This window comes from Achroia grisella, unplaced genomic scaffold (assembly GCF_030625045.1).
Source record: "Achroia grisella isolate CSIRO2021 unplaced genomic scaffold, CSIRO_AGI_Agris_v1 utg2156, whole genome shotgun sequence".
Taxonomy (NCBI): domain Eukaryota; kingdom Metazoa; phylum Arthropoda; class Insecta; order Lepidoptera; family Pyralidae; genus Achroia; species Achroia grisella.
In genome coordinates, this window is record NW_026712714.1 from 874,040 (window position 1) to 897,920 (window position 23,881).

Genomic DNA, 23,881 nt, shown 5'->3' on the forward strand with positions numbered 1-23,881 from the left:
GTTATTCTTCAATAACTGAGTCGACATGTAAGTATATATATAATTTATTACATATATCTGCTTAGTTTGGGGCTAGATGGCGCTCTATAAGCAGTCCATGAATTATTGCTTTTATTTATAAAGCACTTGAGGGACCGTAATCTATACATATAAATAAAATTGGAGTGTCTGTTTGTAATATTGAAATAATCGTTTTTTACTACATTCATATGAATATAAATACGGTACATATACCAAAATAACATTTTTTACAATTTTTGTCTGTCTATCTGTTTGTTCCGGTTAAACTCTGAAATGGCTAGACCGATTTTGACGGAACATTTTTTGGTAGGTAGCTGATATAGTAAGGACTAACTTTAGGCTACTTTTATTTTAGAAAAATTCTTGTTTGTTAAATTCCACGCGGACGAAGTCGCGAGTACAGCTAGTTAAAAATATAAATTGTTCATCCGATTTTTGTGAGTCTGTGAAACAAAGAAAGACGCACGGCATATGACTTTGATACGCCGTTGAAACTGTTCCGCATTTATTGGAGACCACGAAACCAAAACCTGTACACATATATACAATTAAAAACTAAAACTCACTCAAGCTAAATCTATTTGGGAGTCTAAGTCTATGTTTTTAAACTTGTCCAAACTGTCTATGGGCAGCCTTAGCTCCTCCACTCGACTGTCGCTGACCACTGTGACATCCGTGACAACATCTGTATGATATCTTTTAACATGATTTGTGAGTAACGACCTCCGTACTGACATGTAGTCACAGTAGTTGCACTTGAATGGCTTGATACCTGTATGGATTGTTTCGTGACACAGCAAACTCTCCTTTCTAGCCGCTTTATAGTCACAATACTGACATTTCAGCCCGTTCCCCAAGTGTATTGTAGCGAAATGCTTCTGTAATTCATATTTATGCTTACAAGAGTAGCTGCATTTCGGACATTTGTGCTCATAGTGTAGTTTTTGATGCATTACATACTGGCATTTGAAGGTAGTCGTGTATTTACATATGGCACAGAATAATTCCACGTCTGATTGGCTTCGTTTGTTGTGTAGAGCTATTTGGTCCTTCGTTTTCGTGGAGAAATCGCAGTTGACACATTTGTAGGGTCTGTTTTGAGTGCCGGTGTGGTGCCTTTGGAAGTGACGTTGGACTGAAGCTTTAAATCGTGACGTGTATGCACACATATGGCATTGGAACGGTCTCTCCTTATCCTCAGACTCCAGAACTTGGATGCTGTTCCAATCAACGCAATTCGGATCCAAGTGATACTTCTGTAAGTTAGGATCTTGCGAATACTTCTCTGCTTCATCATTCATCACGTTATCATTCATAACATTATCTGTGCCATCATCGTATGGATTATGCATAGGTTTCTCTAGATTCTGTACCGGTTCTAGAGCATTCTGTATAGTATTCTCTACATTACTCTGCATGTTATTCCGTACACTATTCAATGATCTGCCAGTACCATAGATAAGGTTGTAATGTGTTACTTTATGTTTTTTACTCTCACACATGAAGTATGTTTCAAATTCACAATACCCACACTTCAATAGTGTCTCTTGTTTACTCCTTTGTTTATGGACATTCAACCGCCATCTTGTTATCGTTGAGAAATCGCACATGTCGCACTTATTCGCTCTTTCTGTCACCTCGTTGTGTATCTTTGCTAAATGTCTAGTGATGTGGCCTTCGAACCTCGTCACAAATGGGCATTTGTCACATTTAAAGCACATAGTGTCATTATGTATTTTACCGTGCTTCAAGTAGTTATGTCTGTACGCGGTTGCATATGAGCAATGCTTGCATTTGAACTGCTTCTCCAATTTGTGCTTGCGTTTGTGCGCACTCAAGTTCCATTTGAAGTAAGACGTGTAATCACATTGGTCGCATTTATAGACAGGCGCTTGCTTTTCTTCTGAGGACGTCTTTTTCTCGTGTTTTATCATTACGTGCCGGTACAAGGCCGTTGGGTACTTCGTTGTATATTCACATTGGTTGCAACCGTACGGTTTCGAGTTGTTGTGCCCGAGCATATGTAGCTCTAGACAATTTTTGTAGACGGTAGAATAGTTACATACATCGCAGGTGAGCGTTTTAGCGAAGCGACGTTGCCTTGTGATCCTTCTCGTGGTGCCTTCCTCTAGTGAATTTCTGCAAACATACAAAAAATTACTTGAGGTTTTATTCCATGAAGAAATAGAATTTTTAAGTGGTATTTAGACTGTCTTACAGTTTTGCTAGTAGGGACTGATCTGCTCTGATAAATATGATTGATTTATTTCGACGACCTCGGTGGTCTAGCGGTCTAGCACATCGCTTTACGTCCGACGGTCGCAGGTTCGATTCCTCGCACGGCACAAACATTTGTATTCATGAGTATGATTGTTTGTATCGGTCTGGGTGTTTTCTATGTATATTATTATTTGTATTCTTTGTATTGGCCTGGGTGTCTTCAATGAATTTCAGGAAAAAAAAATATCTCTATTTATTCAGTAGTTCATATACTCATAACATAATCTCTGTTTACTCTGTGTATATGGTCAACAGTTATTTATTACTATCCGTTCCCGCGACTTCGTCTGTGTGGAATTTAACTTTATTTTTCTAAAATAAAAGTAGCCTAAGTTACTCCTTATTACATCAGCTACCTGCCAATAAATGTCCAGTCATTTCAGAGATTAGCCGAGCAAACAGACAGACATAAAAATTATAAAAAATGTTATTTTGGTGTATGTACCGTATTTATATTCATATGCACGTAGTAAAAAAATTGTTATTTCAGTATTACAAACAGACACCAATTTTATTTATATGTATAGATTATTAATACCTGGTTAATTCACCATGATGATTTAACTTATCTGACTGTATACTCATCTTACTATCCTTCACTGATGCCCCACTAACAGGCATATGCTGAGCGTATCATTCTATATTAATTCAGAACAAAAACTTACACTTCCTCAGAATTTACTCCATTGCTGGGCTCCTCGTCAACCTCAACCTTCACCCAGACACTAGCAAACATGTTCATAATATCCTGGGAGTCTGGCTGTATGCGATCAGATTCTTTCTTCAACTTTGCTGGTTCCTGTTTAATGTTTTCTGAATCTGATGATGTGGTTTCTTGTACAGAATCATCATTGTCCGACATGTTGTCTGCAAAATAAATTATTTTTTTATTATTATAAACTATTAAGAACTTATATAATCTTATAGAAGAATGATAGTATTAATACCTATATTATCTATACATCTATACATATAAATAAAATTGGAGTGTCTGTTTGTAATATTGAAATAATTGTTTTTATATACACCAATTATATATACAAATAGTCTGTCTGTCTGTTTGTTCCAGCTAATCTCTGAAATGGCTGGACCGATTTTGACAGGACTTTTTTGATAGGTAGCTGATGTAATAAGGAGTAACTTAGGCTACATTTATTTAAGAAAAATAAAATAAATTCCACGCACACAAAGTTGCGGAAACAGCTAGTTATTAAATAATATAGGGCTATATTCAACATCAAAGGTCTAAATCCATTAAACTATTAAGAACTTAATAGTGAAATAAATTCAGGCCTTTGATGTTGAATATAGCCCTATGTTATTCAATAATAATATATATTTAAAAATTATCCATCATACAGTAAATAATAACAAAAATCCATTCATAATAATACTTATTTTTACGACTAGTGATGTTCTTTGGCTTCACTTGGGTGTTCATAACTAAGTAAGTTTTATATATATAGTACACGACTCTACTTCATTAAACTGTTTTAAATTGTAAGTAAATAAATATCATAATTTTTTGTTTTTTTTTAATATTTCTTTGAACGTATATGTCAAGCTTAGAACCCTCAAAATGTATTGAAATTTATTATCTTTAAGTGACTTCAGTATGTTTCTAAAGATTTAGTAGCTTCCGGTAAACATACACAATACATATTATGGTATCATTTCAAGATAAATTTATAACTATTCATTTCGTATTGACAGTGCTCTACCGATAATACATACAATATTAACAAACTGATACAACAGCGAAATATAGATACACGCACATTAAAACATTAAAATTCTATTTTTGGCACTAAAAACATCTTAAACAAACATCTAATATTATTTTATTCGTATTTATATGACATTTATTTATGACACTTGTTACTGTTGATACATTTTAAAAAACGTACTTACATAATTATTTACAAATTACTTTTTAACAAAACACTATTTCTTTAGAATTATTAATTTTTATGAACCAAAAAAAATCAATGGTAAAAATACGTTTAAAATATGTAATCAAATCAAATTTCCATCAATGAACAGAGAAAAACAATAAACGCACGACAAATATTGATCATTTTATAAACTGTATTGACCTATTAATTATTTTTTAACATAATTATTTAATAAAGAGAAAAAAATGAAATATTTGCACAAATAATTATTCTTTACGTAATGTAAATAATATTTTTACATAAAAATAAATTATAAGTTTAGAACGACACCGCACACGTCAATTTAATTTTTTTTTGTTTGTATCACAGGGTCGAGGCCAATGTCCATAACTATGCTGCTTAATGTTTTAATTATTTCGAGATAGAATATAAAATATAAACTCCTATATTACCTAAATATACTGTTTCCTTGTTCAAGTTAAAGATGAGAGAAAACGCCTTAAATAGCAAAAATAAAAATGTTTCGTTGATGTTATTTCTTTAGGCTTTGACAACTTTTGTGGTTGACGTTACTGGTAAACAAATATGACACACACAATAAATCACAATATCAAAAATTATCACAGATCTTAAGATAGAATACTTTCGTATATCTAAAAATATAAACATTCTCTCTGTATTTTGTATTATTAATTATAGTTGTGTCATTAATAGATTATTTTTGTTACGTATTCAGCGTTTTCAGTGATATAGAATTATAAGAAACAACGCTTATTAAAAGTCTTAAGAATGTACACAGAAGTGGATGTTTTCGTCAGTAATTACACACTAATAGATCCTGAAATATACCAGTTATGGATAGAAGGCTGTTCTTGTAAGTTTCTGAATAATATTATTTAATCTTAATCTTATTCGACCGATCACATAAATTTGTACCCTTACTGTTTCGAACTGCTACACTTTTTACGTAGTAATCAGTATTATCATCTCCAGCTTAGATATGCTAAATCTGAATAGAGCTGTTAAGTCGTTAAGAGGCCTATTACAAAATGATGCCGCTCAACTTTAGGTTTAATCGCATGGATTTACGCACACATACAGTAATACACGCACACAGACGCAAATAACCGTGTAGCTCAATCGGTGTGGATTTAGTATGAACCATTTTGATCCTTGTAATATTTTAATTAATAATGTGATATGTTTGTACTTAACTAAGTAACATAAACTACTTATTGTATTTTTTTAAATAACGTGATTTGTCTTAATTATCAAAGTGCTAATAATGACCATATTTTTTTATTATATTATTCCTAGAGGGTTGATGTCAGGATGCTGGCCGATTGTACAACTAAAAGCCAAAACCTTAAGTAATATGAGTAACAAATAATTGGGACAGGAAGACGAAATTACTATAACATAAATTTACTAATTAATTCTTCTTACGTATTAATTCAGTTTATTTATTAATAGATACAATATAATTTATTATAAGAGTCGGATACATTATTGCCATATTCACTTGTTCTAAATATTATACTTAGCAAATAATTATTTTATTTATATATCATAGTTGTGTTTTCAAGGCTTTGTTTTGATTTAAAGGTCCCATCCTTATATGGTGTGTCCTCGACTTCGTCAGCGTGGTATAATGAAATTGACCAAATAAAGGAAATATATTTAGATTATAACCCAAAAAAGTTTCTTTGTTTCACTTAAACAATGACGATACTTTTATACAACCTTTCATCTCCGCTTTTAATCCCTTACAATACACTATAAAGTAGTCTATGACCTTTCTCAGGGTATACTATCTGTGTATATGTATATCTATCTATATAGACTACCTGTGTATATATATGGTAGTGAATTTACAAGGTACAGGGGAATAACACCACATAACGCATGAGGGAAACAATGTGCTGATATGAACATGGCAGGTACTGCTCATGTATATAGGCGACGGTTACCCCTTTCCATCAGGAGAGCCGTCAGCTTGTTTGCCATTCTAAGTTGTAAAAAAAAAGATTCAACTGCTATCATTGCTGTTCCTGCATCATTGACGTCGCCGCATGATATTGGCTGATATTGCAGCTTCTCGTTCTTGGTTGGCCGATTCTTGATTCTTGATAAATAATTAATTGTTAATGTCAAACCTTTTTATAAATTATTATAAGACGCCTCATTGATTATATGTAATGAAATCACCATGAGCTATAGAGATTTTGGACAGAACCTTAAAAACCTTAGAAACACCTCTGCTCTCATTGGCGGGATTACTTTTATACTTTTGCTGGAGATTTCTGAAAGACTCTCTGTGTCATTAACATCGTCTCCCTTATGGACTTTAATTGAAAGTTTAAAACTACTGACAAATTTGAGAGCTCATTTTTATGGAAGCACAGATAGTGATTTCCCACACTAAATGCTCAAACTTGAGGAAGGAATTTCTCAAAAGCATGATCCAGTCATGAAATTTAAGCCCGCCGAACATGTGCAATGGCGTCCCATTGGATATATTGCTTACTAAAGAATTGAAAGACAATTTAATTGTAGACCATTATAACCGGTACGTTAGCTGGGCAACCAGCTTATATACCAAGAATACCGATGATTCCAACTGATCTGCCAATACCATTTTAACGGCTTATTTCCGGTTAAAATATCATCTACACATGTAATAGATCTATGTATGTTTTGATCTTAAAAAACTACGCAGATTTTGATTCGTTGTTATTTAATAGACAGAATAGATAGACTCAAGAGGAAGGTTTATATATAACGTCCCAATACTGTACACGGATCTTTAAACGCGCGATAACCTATATATCCCATATTCACGCGGGCGAAGCCGCGAGCTAAAAGCTAGTCTCTAAATAAAAACATTTATAATGTTGTTGACTTTTCACCCAAACACGCATAATTATTTGACATAACTGTACAGTAATGAAAGTCCAACGAGTATAATAACAGAATAGCTGCAATTTAGAAATATCTGTATTGTGTAAAATAAAATAAAATTGGATAAAATATCTCTAAACATTAAGGAATATAATTTATATATAATTTGGTAATTTATTTACAATCCACATTGCATACTAGATGATATACACTATATAACACAAGACAAATGTACGTAAAAATAATAATGGTATTTTTATAAACAATAACCCTATTTTAATTTAGAAAAAAAACTACAAAATAAACATAGAGTAAAATTGGTTTACATTTTCTTACATTTTTCTCTCAGATAAGCGTTATTTTTAAAAATACTAAAATGTTCTCTTTTTTAATTTTAACAATTAATTGCCATTAGTGTGACGAAATACCATGCTCTTGTGCTTTTCATAGTCCAGCAGGGTAGGTAGGTTTTATTTGTAGCATAACTGTACTTTTGTCTTGGCATGCTAAAATAAATATTATATATATATATATTTAACAACAACTTTAAATTAATATTCGTAGAAATAAGTATATATTAGCAAAATTAATTAAATATTACTTAAATTATCAAAATGGTTTAGTCGCTCTATACTAATGTTCACTGACGAATGTCTTATCTTAGCGGTGTTGTAAAAAATGGCATAGGTACTACCTCGACGAGCGCTAGCGCAGTTATGAGAATTTACTTTTGGCGCAACGGAATTTATACAACTTTCAATTATTATTATTGTTTATTTTTTTCTTAGAAACTTATATTTTTTTTTCATATTTCTAATTTATAAGTATATTAACTTTATTATTATGTTTTTTTTATGCAAAAATTTTGTTGTATTTATGAGAAAATTAGAAATGATTATGGCAAAGTTTTGTTGAAATTTCGGGTTTAATTATGATCAATTTTTTAGATATTTAAGTTGAAAATGAAAAAAAGGACGATGCTGTCTCAATTTATAAAGTAATTATCAAGTTTTAGTAAAGATATCATATCAATTTATGTTTGTTTATTAATGAACGACGACCCCAAACTTCTGTCATTTAGCGTTTTTGAATAAACTATTTTAGAAATTAGGAAGACTAACAAAGAGAAAATTAACATTTCAAAGATGTTGTTTTTAAGATTAGATATCTATCTATATAATTCAGGAATCAAAATGTATATCCGACTCTTAATTTCTTAGAACCAGAACCCCAAAGACACTGCTTTTAGGCCAAAAAATGTGAAAGGCCTCTTAAGATATAAAAACAAATTCATTTTCACGTTTATAACATTCCCGACAGTTTTCGACGGCATTTCCCTCGCTAAATAAACTAGTTTCCTTTGCCTTTGCAAGTATTTAAAAAACATTTTTTTTAATTAATGGACCTACAATGAATTTTACTGGCACTATTATGTATTTGTTATTTTTTTAATATAAGTATTATATATTTGTTTATAAATATTAAAAAAAAAGTTAATTGCCTAAAAAACATTTATACATATATGTACTATGTTTTGACCTCTTATGTATAACATATTATTTTATCACTAACAATACCATAATAGTATGCTTTTACCTTTTCTTTATTATACACTAACAGTAATTATGGAGGTTTGCCAGGAATCTCTTGGTTTTCCTCTTGGATATACATTACTTCCTAATTTAACTGATTTTGTTTATGTTGCAGCCAGTGAGGCAGTGTCCACATTGCATCAACGAGCGATTGTCAAACAAACCGGTGCATCTGTAGAACTGATTGCTAGCGATGTACTTGATCATTACAGGTAAGATGTAATTATCTTACTAATATCATAAACACAATATAATAGAAGAGAAAGGTTTAGTGTAACAAACATCCATCCATGGATGTTTCACATAAAATGTTACTTTTCTTTTAGTATACTGCTAATTGGCAATTTGTTTTTTATACAGTTGTCTAATCTGATGACTCTGTATCATATTGGCTTCTTGGCATGTAAAATCTACTGAACAGATTTTGATAAAACTTTACAGTAATATAACTTATATAACCGAATAATATAGAGGCTATAATTGAAAAAAATATATATAATATATATATAAATATAATAATATGTAAATTGGATGAAATATAATGATAAATGTGAAGAGAATGTGTGATGCAGAATTTGGTCAGCTTACTAGCTAACCAAAACTAATTACTATTAGTAATATTTTAATAATAATAACCCACTACAAATCACACAACACTATCTAGTCATCAATAAATAAGCCGAGTTTGGTTTATGGATACTAGACAACTAATAGAAATACTTAAAATATATATGTATAAATAGTAAATACATACACAATATATATAAAAAACAGCCTGATCAATATAAACAAACACACTAACAAATACAATGTTTTTACCCTGCAAGTAATTGAACTGCAACCATCAGAAGTAAGGCAGAGTGCCGAACTGCAAGACACAGCCTTTGTGGTTTATATCTTATACGATACAATTCTAAATACTACTTCCAAAATGTTCTAGAACGTTTGCTCTCCTGGAGAGGCTACTCACAGTGCCTTCAAAGCTGTCTGAACAGATGATCTTCCAAATTGACGAGGCCACTAAACACATGCTGATTGAGAAGTAAGTTTTATTTTATATACACCTGATGCCACTTATATCATCTTTCCAGAAGACTAGAGGATCATGGCTTCTATAGTTTTTTTTTTATTAGACTGGCATATACTGATTACTAGCTGTGCCTGCAACTTTGCACAGCGCATGCAACAGAAGTCCTCAAATGTGAATAATTATCCTCATTTATTGCAACATTTTTCACTGATGATTCGCTTCTATTGGTCCTAGCATAATGTTATATAAAAGAAAAAAGAAGAAAAGAAAAGAAAAACATTTATTGTCAATCATTTTTACATATACATATATACATACATACATACACACTTAGAACAATTACAATAATAATTTATCTTATATTATTTCTAAATATGGTTGGCAACATGGCTGACACTCAGCATATGCCGTGACAGCTAACTGTCACGGCGCTGGTATTCTGTGCCTGCCATTAGTGACAACACGTACAGCTCGATGTCAGTTTTTTGACCTTTGACATCTGTCAGATATATATAGCTTAAAGCCTTCCTCAACAAATGGACTATCCAACAAACCTAATTTTTCAATTCGAGCCAGTAGTTCCTGAGACTAGCGCGTGCAAAATAACAAACAAACTCTTCAGCTTTATAATATTAGTATAGACTATCCGTTCCTGCGACTTCGTCCGTGTGGAATTTAACTTTATTTTTCTAAAATAAAAGGAGCCTAAGTTATTTCTTATTACATCAGCTGCCAAAAAAAGTCTCGTCAAAATCGGTCCAGCCATTTCAGAGATTAGCCGGAACAAAGAGACAGACAGACAGACAGACAAAAATGGTTAAAAATGTTATTTTGGTTTATGTACCGTATTTATATTCATGTGCATGTAGTAAAAAGCGGTTATTTCAATATTACAAACAGACACTCCAATTTTATTTATATGTATAGATTAGTAAGTATGAGTTTCGAAGATGACATATGTTCAGGATATGCTTACTATACAATTTCCTTTTTATAAATTCGGTAGTAGACCGGCAAACATTGTTTTACTATATAAATTGAAGTACTAATATGGCAATTAATAAATAAGGGTTGGTGATACATGGGTGAAAATTTAGAGTTAAATGTATTTTATAATGCCACATTGTAAAAAAAATTTTACAAAAAAAAAAAGAGTTAACCATCATTTATGGCCATGAAACTACTTGAAGTTTCCCCCCAGGCCCAACTAAGACCGGGATAAACCCATTGTTAATACAATTCACTTTAGTATCCAAAACACAACCGGCACGCTCTGCGCTCGTCGACTGAATGCCGCGGTTCACGCAACGAAAGAGGATTATTCAACTACCGACCTCCGTATTTATCTATAAATACTATAAATACTACACTGACTTTGGTCTACCAAAGTCAGTGTAGTAGGTTGGTCTATAAATACTAGATGGCGCTATTTACAATATTCGTATTCGTAATCCTTACATTGGGTACTTCATTAGTACTAAAAACAAACTACCTTCGTTTAATATATTTTTCAAATATCGGATTCTTTCTACAATAATGATGTGAATTCTAACAATTGTGACACGAGAATTTGATTTTGAGTAATGTGAATTGACTCAAGTCTTGTATTTTTTTTAATGGCAGATACTATGACTTAGATGATGCGGTGATTAGAGAGTTACTCGGGCGGAAGCTGTCGTCCAGACATCGGAAGGATTTAGACGAGGTCAGTGGCACAATCTTAATTCTCACTACAACTTATTGTTACACTACGCGTATGAATTGACGGATTTTGAAACGATTTTTTTTAATAGATAGAATTATTCATGAGGAAGGTTTATATGTATATATAATATATGTACACCCGTGCGAAGCCGGGGCGAGGAGCTAGTTAGAAATAAAACGGCGTGCACGCATTCTCTACCGTTACATCGATCGATTTAACGGTAGATTATGCTATAGGCGTGCACGCATTCTCTACTGTTAGATTGATCGATCTAACGGTAGATTATGCTATAGGCGTGCACGCATTCTCTACCGTTACATCGATCGATTTAACGGTAGATTATGCTATAGGCGTGCACGCATTCTCTACTGTTAGATTGATCGATCTAACGGTAGATTATGCTATAGGCGTGCACGCATTCTCTACCGTTACATCGATCGATTTAACGGTAGATTATGATATAGGCGTGCACGCATTCTCTACCGTTAGATCGATCTATTTAACGGTAGATTATGATATAGGCGTGCACGCATTCTCTACCGTTAGATTGATCGATCTAACGGTAGATTATGCTATAGGCGTGCACGCATTCTCTACCGTTACATCGATCGATTTAACGGTAGATTATGCTATAGGCGTGCACGCATTCTCTACTGTTAGATTGATCGATCTAACGGTAGATTATGCTATAGGCGTGCACGCATTCTCTACCGTTACATCGATCGATTTAACGGTAGATTATGATATAGGCGTGCACGCATTCTCTACCGTTAGATCGATCTATTTAACGGTAGATTATGATATAGGCGTACACGCATTCTCTACCGTTAGATTGATCGATCTAACGGTAGATTATGCTATAGGCGTGCACGCATTCTCTACCGTTACATCGATCGATTTAACGGTAGATTATGCTATAGGCGTGCACGCATTCTCTACTGTTAGATTGATCGATCTAACGGTAGATTATGCTATAGGCGTGCACGCATTCTCTACCGTTACATCGATCGATTTAACGGTAGATTATGATATAGGCGTGCACGCATTCTCTACCGTTAGATCGATCTATTTAACGGTAGATTATGATATAGGCGTACACGCATTCTCTACCGTTAGATTGATCGATCTAACGGTAGATTATGCTATAGGCGTGCACGCATTCTCTACCGTTACATCGATCAATTTAACGGTAGATTATGCTATAGGCGTGCACGCATTCTCTACCGTTAGATCGATCGATCTAACGGTAGATTATGCTATAGGCGTGCACGCATTCTCTACCGTTAGATCGATCGGTAGAGATTATGCTATAACACATAGGATATAATTTTAAAAGATATTAAGTCATGTAAGTGTGATGCAGACGAGACGCGGGTCAGGTAGGATATATATATAAAAAAAGTCGATTGCAGGTGGCGGAACGTTCTGGAGCGCCGCTCCGCTGCTGTCGCCGTCAGTTCGATAACGTGCGCCGCGTGTTCAAAACAGTGGAAGAGATGCCTGGAAACGTGGTCTCCAATATACGCAGCACGTTCCTCCTATCAGAACCACTCGCCAAGTGAGTAAACCGTCAGGTGCAGGCTACATGGCCCATATTATAAATACCTTATAGACTAACATACATAAGAAATGATAATAAAATATGTAAAATAAAATTGTCTCTATGGTCACGGCACTGACGACGGCAATCTGCCACGGTAGCGCCGATAGACCACCCCCTTCGGCCAGTAGTCCTCCTTCATGAAGGTGGGCAGCATATTGGTGGGGACCAGGGCCACGAACGCTTTGAAGCTCGCGTTGTGGCTCTATTCCAACTGCGTCACCCTCAATGTCAGGTTGCTTTTAGTCCGGATGTAGTCAACAATGTCCTGTTCCTTGGTAGCGTAGTGTAGGCGGGATAGGTACATTGCCGTGGTCGGTGTGGCCCTGAACCCCGGCCGACTGTGCTTCTGCCGGGGGTAAGTTGCCATCTCCTTTCCTTAACTGACCGGGGGGATGACGAGAATTTTTTTAAGTTTTAAAAATATAGCACGTAACAAGAAGTTATATATATGACATAGATAGATAGAAATCTTATCACAGTTAGAATCTTTTAACCACCTCGGTGGTCTAGCAATTTAGCACACCTTTTCACTTCCGATGGTCAGGGTTCGATTCCTCGCACGATGCAAACATTTGTATTCATGAGTATGATTGTTTGTATTGGTCCGGGTGTTTTCTATGTTTGTTTTAAAATGTAAGTATTTATATCAGTTGTCTAGTACCCATAACACAAGCTCTACTTACCATGGAACTGAATGGCGCTGTGTTAATTGTCTAGGGTTATTTATTTATATATATTTATTATATTCAAATTTGTAAAATTCTTTTATCTATTTTTTTATATATATAATATGAACAAATATGTAATTTTCCCGTACATATACACGTTCTGCTCTACTTGGCTTACTCTATTATTACAGTAAGGAAGTATTATTTGAAAGAATATACTTTCAGGTTGGTCCCTGTTTGTTTAGTTGTTGAGTCGAGTTTTTTTAAGAATATTATATTAGTCATCACCATTTCCTTAAGCCATATCCATTTATTTGTGGTCGTCGTAATATGTTTTTCGCTTCCATTCATCCCTGTTCACAGTCATCTCGTTATTTACTTCCTTTCTTACCATATCATCTTTCACACAGTCCATCCATCTCTTTTTCGGCCTTTCTCAGCCCTTATAACCATCCACATTCATATGTAACACCTTCCTTAATATATTATCTTTATTCATACGCATTATCCATGACGCATCCGTCATACTCGTGAACAGGTGCTGCTTGTGGGGCCTGGTGTGTTCGGGTTACTGATTAAACTTTTTGCTTTTTCAATAGCATATACTGGTGGTCTCTTTATTTTCCCAAATTAGAATTTATATGAATCTGTATTATTGTAAACATGTACAACATATTTGAAAAGAATACGAGCTGAGTTTCATGTCAGTTCTTCTCAGCTCGAAATCATTACCGTACTGACGGTAGATTTGACATATCATAAGAGTCTGTAATAAACATACATGGATAAAGAGTTCTTCTCATCTCGAAATCATTCCAAACTAACGGTAGAGTTGACATATCATAAGAGTCTGTAATAGACCTACATGATTTATGTTTTGTTAATTGTTAATTGTAAGCACAAATTTGTCACATAAATGTCGTAGTTGCCTATAATTAAGGTTCCGCTTAGTATAAACAGATTGTAATGTAATATATATAATGTAACAGTGTTGATGTAAACCTTGTTGGTGACCTAAATAAATAAAATAAAAAAAAAAAATTAATTTAATATTAATAAATATATTGGTGTGTTACAGAAAATATGGAGCAGTCGTGTTCATAGCTTGCATGAGATTCGAGACGGCCAAGCGGAAGCTGCAGTATTTGTCGTTCAACGATTTCTATCATTGTGCACAGGTGAGCAAGTACCGGTTTTTTTTATTCGGACTACTCTTCGGACTGCTGTTGGCCGCAGCTGGCGTTTACAGCTTCATTTAACAGTAGTGTATACACTAACAAAGGTTTGTAGGTAGATAGCAGTAGCTATTTTCATCACCGTATAAGCTGTTGTTTCAATGAGCTGCTAATTGGAGCCTTTTTTCGGACTACTATTGTTGGCCGCAGCTGGCCTTTACAGCTTCATTTAACAGTAGTGTATACACTAACAAAGGTTTGTAGATAGATAGCAGTAGCTATTTTCTTCACCGTATAAGCTGTTGTTTCAACGAGCTGCTAATTGGAGCCTTTTTTTCGGACTACTGTTGTTGGCCGCAGCTGGCCTTTACAGCTTCATTTAACAGTAGTGTATACACTAACAAAGGTTTGTAGATAGATAGCAGTAGCTATTTTCTTCACCGTATAAGCTGTTGTTTCAATGAGCTGCTAATTGGAGCCTTTTTTTCGTACTACTGTTGTTGGCCGCAGCTGGCCTTTACAGCTTCATTTAACAGTAGTGTATACACTAACAAAGGTTTGTAGATAGATAGCAGTAGCTATTTTCTTCACCGTATAAGCTATTGTTTCAACGAGCTGCTAATTGGAGCCTTTTTTTTCGGACTGCTGTTGTTGGCCGCAGCTGGCCTTTACAGCTTCACCAGACCATTTTTTTTTTGATTGGGTTGTGTGGTCTATTGCCAGATGTTTGTAGCACCTGTAGCACTGCAACCTACATAGATCTATTGTGCTCGCCCTTTTTCAAAGTTCGCTACCTAGACCCGTCAGGGACAAGAATTGAAGGATATTCTTAGGAGCGATGGTTTTTATCTCCTCGGGAATAAGTGTAAACTTTACAAAGGAGATATTTCGTTTATGCATGAGTGGGCTACAACCACATAGGATGTGAAGCGGCGTTTCCTCTTCAGTTTGGCAGAATCTGCAGATACTTGTCGTGCATAGGCCTAGTTTTGCCATATGCTTGTTTCACCAGACCATAGGTGCCGAGTGCAGATGACACTCCAAAGCAGGGTTTATAGAACGCCTGAAGGCCAACTCCCGCCTGACGGATACGACTTTACTCTGACGGCACTGCTAGGGGTCGAACCTAAACCAGCCATTGTAATATCGGTCCCCGTTTGGTTGAAGCTGAACATCCGCTGGGTTATATACCCTACTCGCTGTATCCAGCGGCTTGTTATCTTCCGTCCATAATTGCTACCCATTCCAGATTATATCTTCTATTATATATAAATCTCATGTCAGAGATTTCGTGTTTATACTCCTCCAAAACAGATCTTCCGATCCGACTGATCCGGCTTGACCGATTTTGATTAAATTTTATATATAGTATATTCAGTAGATCTGAGAATAGGTTTATAACTACTTTTTATACCCCTAAATGTTAAGGGTGGCTCAGGCCAAAAAAAATATTATAAAAAATAAACATAAAAAAAAGGATTTTTTTGGTAATGTTTGTAATATGTTTAATTGCAGGCAATAATGGTGAGTTGGACGTACAGCTGCACCGGGCCCGAGTACTACGACACGGAGATGGACCGCGAGTTCCTTCTAGAACTACGCGACCTGAGGATACTCCTCGACAAGGAGAAGGAGCATAAACAGTAAGTGCACACTTATATTTACAGAATAGAATAGAATAGAAAATCCTACATTCAAATAAACCTAAATTTAAACACTTCTGAATAGCCATAGTTTGTTTAATCTACCGTTCATTCAGAAAGAGCAAACTTACTTACGTGTTGCTCTTTTAAACAATGATTGTAATTTTACATTTTTAAGTTAAAATGTGTGAAGTTAGTAAATTTCGCATTAATAGTTTTAGTATGGGTTGAGTCTCTCTCCCTCTCCCTCTCCCTATCTCTCTCTCTTGCTAGCTATATATGCCACATGGTAATGGGGTCAGCTTTCCTTGTTTTCTCCGCGACTTTTCCGTGTCCCACACATCGTCTTCAGGAACCTCGCACTCCACCATGTCTCCAGCAATTAATCTTCTCACCCCTTCCTCGGTCTGCCTCTGTCTCTTTTACAAGAGATGGAAAGCTGTAGCGCCAGATTCCCAGGGTTGTCAGGTGGTCTTTTCATTGTCTTTCCAAAGATTTGCCATTTTTTTGGATATTAGTCCTGTACCGATTGCCATCTGACGTACAAAAACCTACCCGTTCAAGATAGAAAAATGCTTTAGGTATATATTATTATATTAACGAGGGTAGTTCCTTTATTTGGGATACCTCGTCATCAGAACCCATGTTGGGCATGGTGTAGGCCAGAAATAATAGTCTTAATTCAAAATATAATCGTCTGTTCACTCACTCCCGATAACAAAATATTAAAATCACCAACAATCAGCCAGATGACAACGGATTATTCAGGGAAACGCGGCAAATTCGGTACAGAGTGCAGCACAAACTCTCACGCTCGCGCCCAATTCAAAAGTGCCGTTTCGTAATTGTTAAAACTGCTTTACCCAGTACCGACCTCACCCAAGCAAACCACTTGACGTTTCCGACAACGATAATAGATGGCGCTATTATTTTAGTAGAGTCTCTCCCCCCCCCCCCCTCTCTCTCTCTCTCTCTCTCTCTTCCATGTCTCCAGCGATTAATCTTCACACCCCTTCCTCGGTCTGTCTCTTTTACCAGAGATGGAAAGCTGTAGCGCCAAATTGCCAACGTAGTCAGATGGTCTTTTCATTTTTTTTCCAAAGATTTGGCATTTTTTTGGATATTAGTTCTGTACCGATTGCCATCTGACGTACAAAAACCTACCCGTTCAAGACAGAAAAATGCTTTAGGTATATATTATTATATTAACGAGGGTAGTTCCTTTATTTGGGATACCCCGTCATCAGAACCCATGTTGGGCATGGTGTAGGCCAGAAATAATAGTCTTAATTCAAAATATAATCGTCTGTTCACTCACTCCCGATAACAAAATAATAAAATCACCAACAATCAGCCAGATGACAACGGATTATTCAGGGAAACGCGGCAAGTTCGGTACAGAGTGCAGCACAAACTCTCACGCTCGCGCCCAATTCAAAAGTGCCGTTTCGTAATTGTTAAAACTGCTTTACCCAGTACCGACCTCACCCAAGCAAACCACTTGACGTTTCCGACAACGATAATATATGGCGCTATTATTTTAGTAGAGTCTCTCCCTCTCTCTCTCTCTCTCTCTCTCTCTCTCTCTCTCTTCCATGTCTCCAGCAATTTATCTTCACACCCCTTCCTCGGTCTGTCTCTTTTACCAGAGATGGAAAGCTGTAGCGCCAAATTGCCAACGTAGTCAGATGGTCTTTTCATTTTTTTCCAAAGATTTGGCATTTTTTTGGATATTAGTTCTGTACCGATTGCTATCTGACGTACAAAAACCTACCCGTTCAAGACAGAAAAATGCTTTAGGTATATATTATTATATTAACGAGGGTAGTTCCTTTATTTGGGATACCCCGTCATCAGAACCCATGTTGGGCATGGTGTAGGCCAGAAATAATAGTCTTAATTCAAAATATAATCGTCTGTTCACTATCCCGATAACAAAATAATAAAATCACCAACAATCAGCCAGATGACAACGGATTATTCAGGGAAACGCGGCAAGTTCGGTACAGAGTGCAGCACAAACTCTCACGCTCGCGCCCAATTCAAAAGTGCCGTTTCGTAATTGTTAAAACTGCTTTACCCAGTACCGACCTCACCCAAGCAAACCACTTGACGTTTCCGACAACGATAATATATGGCGCTATTATTTTAGTAGAGTCTCTCCCCCCCCCCTCTCTCTCTCTCTCTCTCTCTCTCTCTCTCTTCCATGTCTCCAGCAATTTATCTTCACACCCCTTCCTCGGTCTGTCTCTTTTACCAGAGATGGAAAGCTGTAGCGCCAAATTGCCAACGTAGTCAGATGGTCTTTTCATTTTTTTCCAAAGATTTGGCATTTTTTTGGATATTAGTTCTGTACCGATTGCTATCTGACGTACAAAAACCTACCCGTTCAAGATAGAAAAATGTTTTAGGTATATATTATTATATTAACGAGGGTAGTTCCTTTATTTGGGATACCTCGTCATCAAAACCCATGTTGGGCATGGTGTAGGCCAGAAATAATAGTCTTAATTCAAAATATAATCGTCTGTTCACTCACTCCCGATAACAAAATATTAAAATCACCAACAATCAGCCAGATGACAACGGATTATTCAGGGAAACGCGGCAAGTTCGGTACAGAGTGCAGCACAAACTCTCACGCTCGCGCCCAATTCAAAAGTGCCATTTCGTAATTGTTAAAACTGCTTTACCCTGTACCGACCTCACCCAAGCAAACCGCTTGACGTTTCCGACAACGATAATAGATGGCGCTATTATTTTAGTAGAGTCTCTCCCCCCCCCCTCTCTCTCTCTCTCTCTCTCTCTCTCTCTCTTCCATGTCTCCAGCAATTAATCTTCACACCCCTTCCTCGGTCTGTCTCTTTTACCAGAGATGGAAAGCTGTAGCGCCAGATTGCCAGCGTAGTCAGATGGTCTTTTCATTTTCTTTCCAAAGATTTGCCATTTTTTTTGGATATTAGTCCTGTACCGATTGCCATCTGACGTACAAAAACCTACCCGTTCAAGATAGAAAAATGCTTTAGGTATATATTATTATATTAACGAGGGTAGTTCCTTTATTTGGGATACCTCGTCATCAGAACCCATGTTGGGCATGGTGTAGGCCAGAAATAATAGTCTTAATTCAAAATATAATCGTCTGTTCACTCACTCCCGATAACAAAATAATGAAATCACCAACAATCAGCCGGATGAAAACGGATTATTCAGGGAAACGCGGCAAGTTCGGTACAGAGTGCTGCACAAACTCTCACGCTCGCGCCCAATTCAAAAGTGCCATTTCGTAATTGTTAAAACTGCTTTACCCTGTACCGACCTCACCCAAGCAAACCGCTTGACGTTTCCGACAACGATAATAGATGGCGCTATTCTAGTAGAAATTAATCAATTGAGCCTCTTTGTTGATTCTGCGACATGTATATGTAAGAAATAATATTTATTTACTTTTCAGTTTAATATGCATGAGATTAAAGCCGAAATTGTTAGAGAAATCATATCAGGAGTTGGAATTAAACTTTAGGTAAGTGCCTATAAATATCTGATAAAGTAGTATTTTGTGTGTTTATATGTGTTGCAATGATGATGCTGAAGAGGCAACCAACTCAGCATGAAGTTACAGATAACTCTACAGCGCTGATATTCTATTGGCTCCTATAATTAAATACATACATACATATATACGTGAATGTTTATATATTACGCGCGGCTCGAGGGGGTGCGAATAGCACCGCACCATTACTACACGGGCGCTCAATATTATATCACTCTCTGTATTTTTTATATTTAAATTGTTATACTAAATGATGTAAAGGGACGCCCTAAGAAAAGATGGATGGATTGTGTGAAAGATGATATGAATAAAAGAAGAGTATGTTCAGATATGACGATCGATAGAGAGCAGTGGAAGAGAATGACATACTGCGCCGACCACAAATAACGGGATAAAGGCAAGGCAATGATGATGAAATTATTATATATATTCTTTATTGCACTTTTAGATACAGTTGTAAACTTAAACATATACAGAGTGAGAAAAGGTGGACTTATCTCTAAGAGAGATCTCTACCAGTCAACCCAACAGTGTGGCATAGCTAGTAGTGAGTAGGTAACATCTGTGCAATTAACACTATTATGTTGAAATGTCCAAAAGTTGAGAAAAATAAAACATTTAAAATTCAACAAATTAAATAATGTTCTAATTATAATAAACTATATAATAATAAATAAAAGAAACATTAATAATAGTTATATATATATATATATACATACATATACAATTACTATAGATATCTACATATATTACATAAAATACAAATAATAAAATACACGATGAAACTAAACATACTAAGGTCGATAAATAGTGCGATTTCAACTTTTTCTTAAAACAACCAATTGATGGACTTTCCTGTATCCGTACTGGTGGTTTGTTCCATAACCGATCAGCGAGAAATGAAAAGGAATTTCCTAAGAATTGAGACTTGCCAAGTACAATGATGCCGACATACGCAAGTACAGTCCATAATCACCTTTAATTTAAAAGTCCTTAGTGTAGGACCGTACAATCTATTCTCAATTTGACAACAGACTATTACTATAAACAAAAGAGTATATATGCGTGTGTATCGAATATATAATAGTGTGCGTAATGTTTTTTTTTATTGATTAATATATTTTTATGCATATGCTTTTGCCTGCGACTTCGCTCGCGTTAATTTATCCCCTTAGGGGTGGAATTTATCAAAATCCTTTTCTTAGGGGATGCCTACGGCATAGTAGATTTATGCATGCAAAGTTTCTGCCCGATTGGTTTAAAATTGACAAAGTTTCATATAAACTTTCATCCCTATTTTATACCCTTGGGGGTAGAATTAATAAAAATCCTTTCTTTGTGGATGTCTACGTCATAACATCTACCTGCATGCCAAATTTCAGCCCGATCCGTCCAGTGGTTTGGGCTGTGCGTTGATAGATCACTACGCCAGTCACCTTTGAGTTATATATATATATATATATATAGATAATAAATTCTAAAAATCCATGTTCAGAATACATATAGATAGATACTTTATCTATCTGTTTGTCTGTCTGTGTCAGGTTGTACACCCGGGCGCTGGTCGGACTCGCGTGCAACCTGCATCGGGGACGAGAATTGCGGTCGTTGTTCATCGATTTATTGGAGAGGTTGGTGTTGTTTTTCTGCAGTCTTTATAAAGTTTGAAAAAAAATTAAAGAAACTAAAATTTTTTTTTTGTAATTAAATCATTGAATGTAATAAGTACTGTAAAAACATATTACGACTTAATTTACAATAATTATGTGATTACAAATCATGATTTATATGTTAGATTGCCAACGAAGCATCTTGGGATTAAAATTGAAAGATCGTATAATGAATAATGCAATAAGAGAAAACAAAGCTAAATATGTGGGAAAGGAGTTCTAGAAACAGAGACCCCATACTTCTATGGGGTACCAATTTGTAATTATTTTCGATGGGGTGGGGAAAAACAGTCCCAGCAAAAAACAGAGCGACGGGTTTACTACCAATGTATTGAGTACATTAGGAAAGGACAAATTCAAGGTTAATTGTTATTCAAATTCAAATTCAAAATTCAAAATATCTTTATACATGTAGGTCTATTACAGACTCTTATGATATGTCAAATCTACCGTCAGTTCGGAATGATATCGAGATGAGAAGAACTGACAAGAAACTCGGCTCGTATTTTTTTTTCAAATAATAGTGGAACATGTTTATGATAAATACAGTTATATTCAAATTTGGGAGAATAGAGTGAAATTTTTTTTTATTGAAAATTTTCTATATATTGGTGATGTGAATAAACTTAAATTTTCCAGATGCATTGAACCTTTGAGATTGGGCGGCTGGCCCAAGACTGACTTGGCTCAGTTTTTATGCGCTTACGAGCAGTGCGCATTGCAAATGGACGTACTAAGGTAAGCAACATGTATATTTTCTTTTATTTTAACAATCTTCAATTGGAACAAAAGAAAATGATGTAGAAATAGAAATAATTTTTATTCAAATAAACTCATTACAAGCACTTTTGAATAGTCATATTTTGATTCTACCACTCATTCGGAATGCAGATTCATCACAAGAAGAATGAGCAAGAAACTTGTGTGTTGCTCTTATATGTCGTTATAGATGTTTTTTTTGTATAATTAATTACAGTATAACAAGTAAGAGGCATGCGATAATCAACATAGAAATCGCTACGCACTCATTATTAGTGTAATCAGATAATAAATGTAGCTTCTGATGGTCGCGGTTTCGATTCCTCGCACAGCACAAACATTTGTAGTCATGTGTATAATTGTTCTCAATGTATGAAAAGGCTTTTTTAATAATAATTTTATTGTACAATACACAGCGCCATCTATACCCAAGCTAAGCATGTGTTCTGGGTACTAGACAACTATTAGAAATATATTATTTGTAAATATCTATGACGACCTCGGTGGTCTAGCGGTCTAACACACCGCTTTACGTCCGATGGTCGCGGGTTCGATTCCTCGCACGGCACAAACATTTGTATTTATGAGTATGATTGTTTGTGTCTGTCTGGGTGTTTTCTATGTATATTATGTATGTATGTTACGAAAAAAAAATGTCTATGTATTTGTATCAGTTATCTAGTACCCATAACATAAACTTTAGCTAGCTTAACTTGGGTCTAGATGGCGCTGTGGGAATTGTCCTGAGATTATTATTACTATTTTCTATACATAGAAAACACGCAGACCGATACAAATTAAAATGTTCTATGCGAGAAATCGAATCCGCGACCATTGGAAGAGAGGTGGTGTGCTAAACCGTTAGACCATCTAAGCTAACACTTGATATACCTAAATGTTTGTTTTTCCAGAGAGGCGGACCTGAAAAGCGTGTGGGAGCGGTACATGAGGGTTATAGCACAATGTTTAATAACTATGTATCACGGCTAGACATAAGTTAAACATTAACTGCCTTTACACACGTTCTTTCACACGTTTTTTCGGACTACTCCAATGCTGTTAGCCGCAACTAGCCTTTACAGCTTCACCGGACAATAGGCGGCGAGTGCAGATGGCACTCCAAACCAAAGGGAAGACTTATGGAGATGGAGCGGCTGAAGAGCAATTCCCATCTGACGGATACGACTTTAGTCTGAGGGCACCGCTGGGGGTTTGAAGCTCGCCTAAGGCCGTTGTAATTTCGATCCCCATTTAAATTGGACGTGCGCAAGAATGCAATTAAATAATTTTATACTCACTTTCGTGAGTACCAACGCGATTTTTTTATGTCATTTCATTTTTTCTTATAAAATTTTATTTTTTATTCAACAGATTATTTTCCAAACA

At 35.5% G+C, this 23,881-nt stretch overlaps 2 protein-coding genes across 3 annotated transcripts; one reads left to right on the plus strand and one right to left on the minus strand.

Annotated features, from left to right (window-relative positions):
* Positions 1-307: 307 nt before the first annotated feature.
* Positions 308-4,457, minus strand: LOC131842289 (zinc finger protein 808-like). Of its 2 annotated transcripts, none has more exons than XM_059190824.1 (3): positions 4,398-4,457; positions 2,967-3,168; positions 308-2,160 (listed from the first exon to the last, which is right to left on the minus strand). In XM_059190824.1, exons 2-3 carry the CDS (start codon positions 3,161-3,163, stop codon positions 588-590), a joined length of 1,770 nt encoding a protein of 589 aa, XP_059046807.1. In that variant the 5' UTR covers positions 3,164-3,168; positions 4,398-4,457; the 3' UTR covers positions 308-587. The 2 variants fall into 2 exon arrangements, with proteins under 2 accessions (XP_059046807.1, XP_059046808.1); XM_059190825.1 differs by lacking the exon at positions 4,398-4,457 and adding an exon at positions 4,213-4,272.
* Positions 4,458-4,659: 202 nt separating this feature from the next.
* Positions 4,660-23,634, plus strand: LOC131842291 (acidic fibroblast growth factor intracellular-binding protein). Its single transcript, XM_059190831.1, has 11 exons — positions 4,660-5,070; positions 8,805-8,901; positions 9,630-9,731; positions 11,343-11,424; positions 12,837-12,982; positions 14,774-14,873; positions 16,386-16,513; positions 19,968-20,036; positions 21,611-21,697; positions 22,376-22,474; positions 23,407-23,634. Exons 1-11 carry the CDS (start codon positions 4,986-4,988, stop codon positions 23,483-23,485), a joined length of 1,074 nt encoding a protein of 357 aa, XP_059046814.1. The 5' UTR covers positions 4,660-4,985; the 3' UTR covers positions 23,486-23,634.
* The last annotated feature ends 247 nt before the right edge of the window (positions 23,635-23,881 follow it).

Bases quoted from the DNA above. Each gene is read 5' to 3' on its own strand.
- LOC131842289 (XM_059190824.1), bottom strand. From the start codon at position 3,163: ATGTCGGACAATGATGATTCTGTACAAGAAACCACATCATCAGATTCA. The intron at 2,161-2,966 runs GTAAGTTTTTGT...GTATGTTTGCAG, and splicing joins GGAGTAAATTCTGAGGAAGT to AAATTCACTAGAGGAAGGCA.
- LOC131842291 (XM_059190831.1), top strand. From the start codon at position 4,986: ATGTACACAGAAGTGGATGTTTTCGTCAGTAATTACACACTAATAGAT. The intron at 21,698-22,375 runs GTTGGTGTTGTT...TAAATTTTCCAG, and splicing joins TTCATCGATTTATTGGAGAG to ATGCATTGAACCTTTGAGAT. The intron at 22,475-23,406 runs GTAAGCAACATG...TTGTTTTTCCAG, and splicing joins TTGCAAATGGACGTACTAAG to AGAGGCGGACCTGAAAAGCG.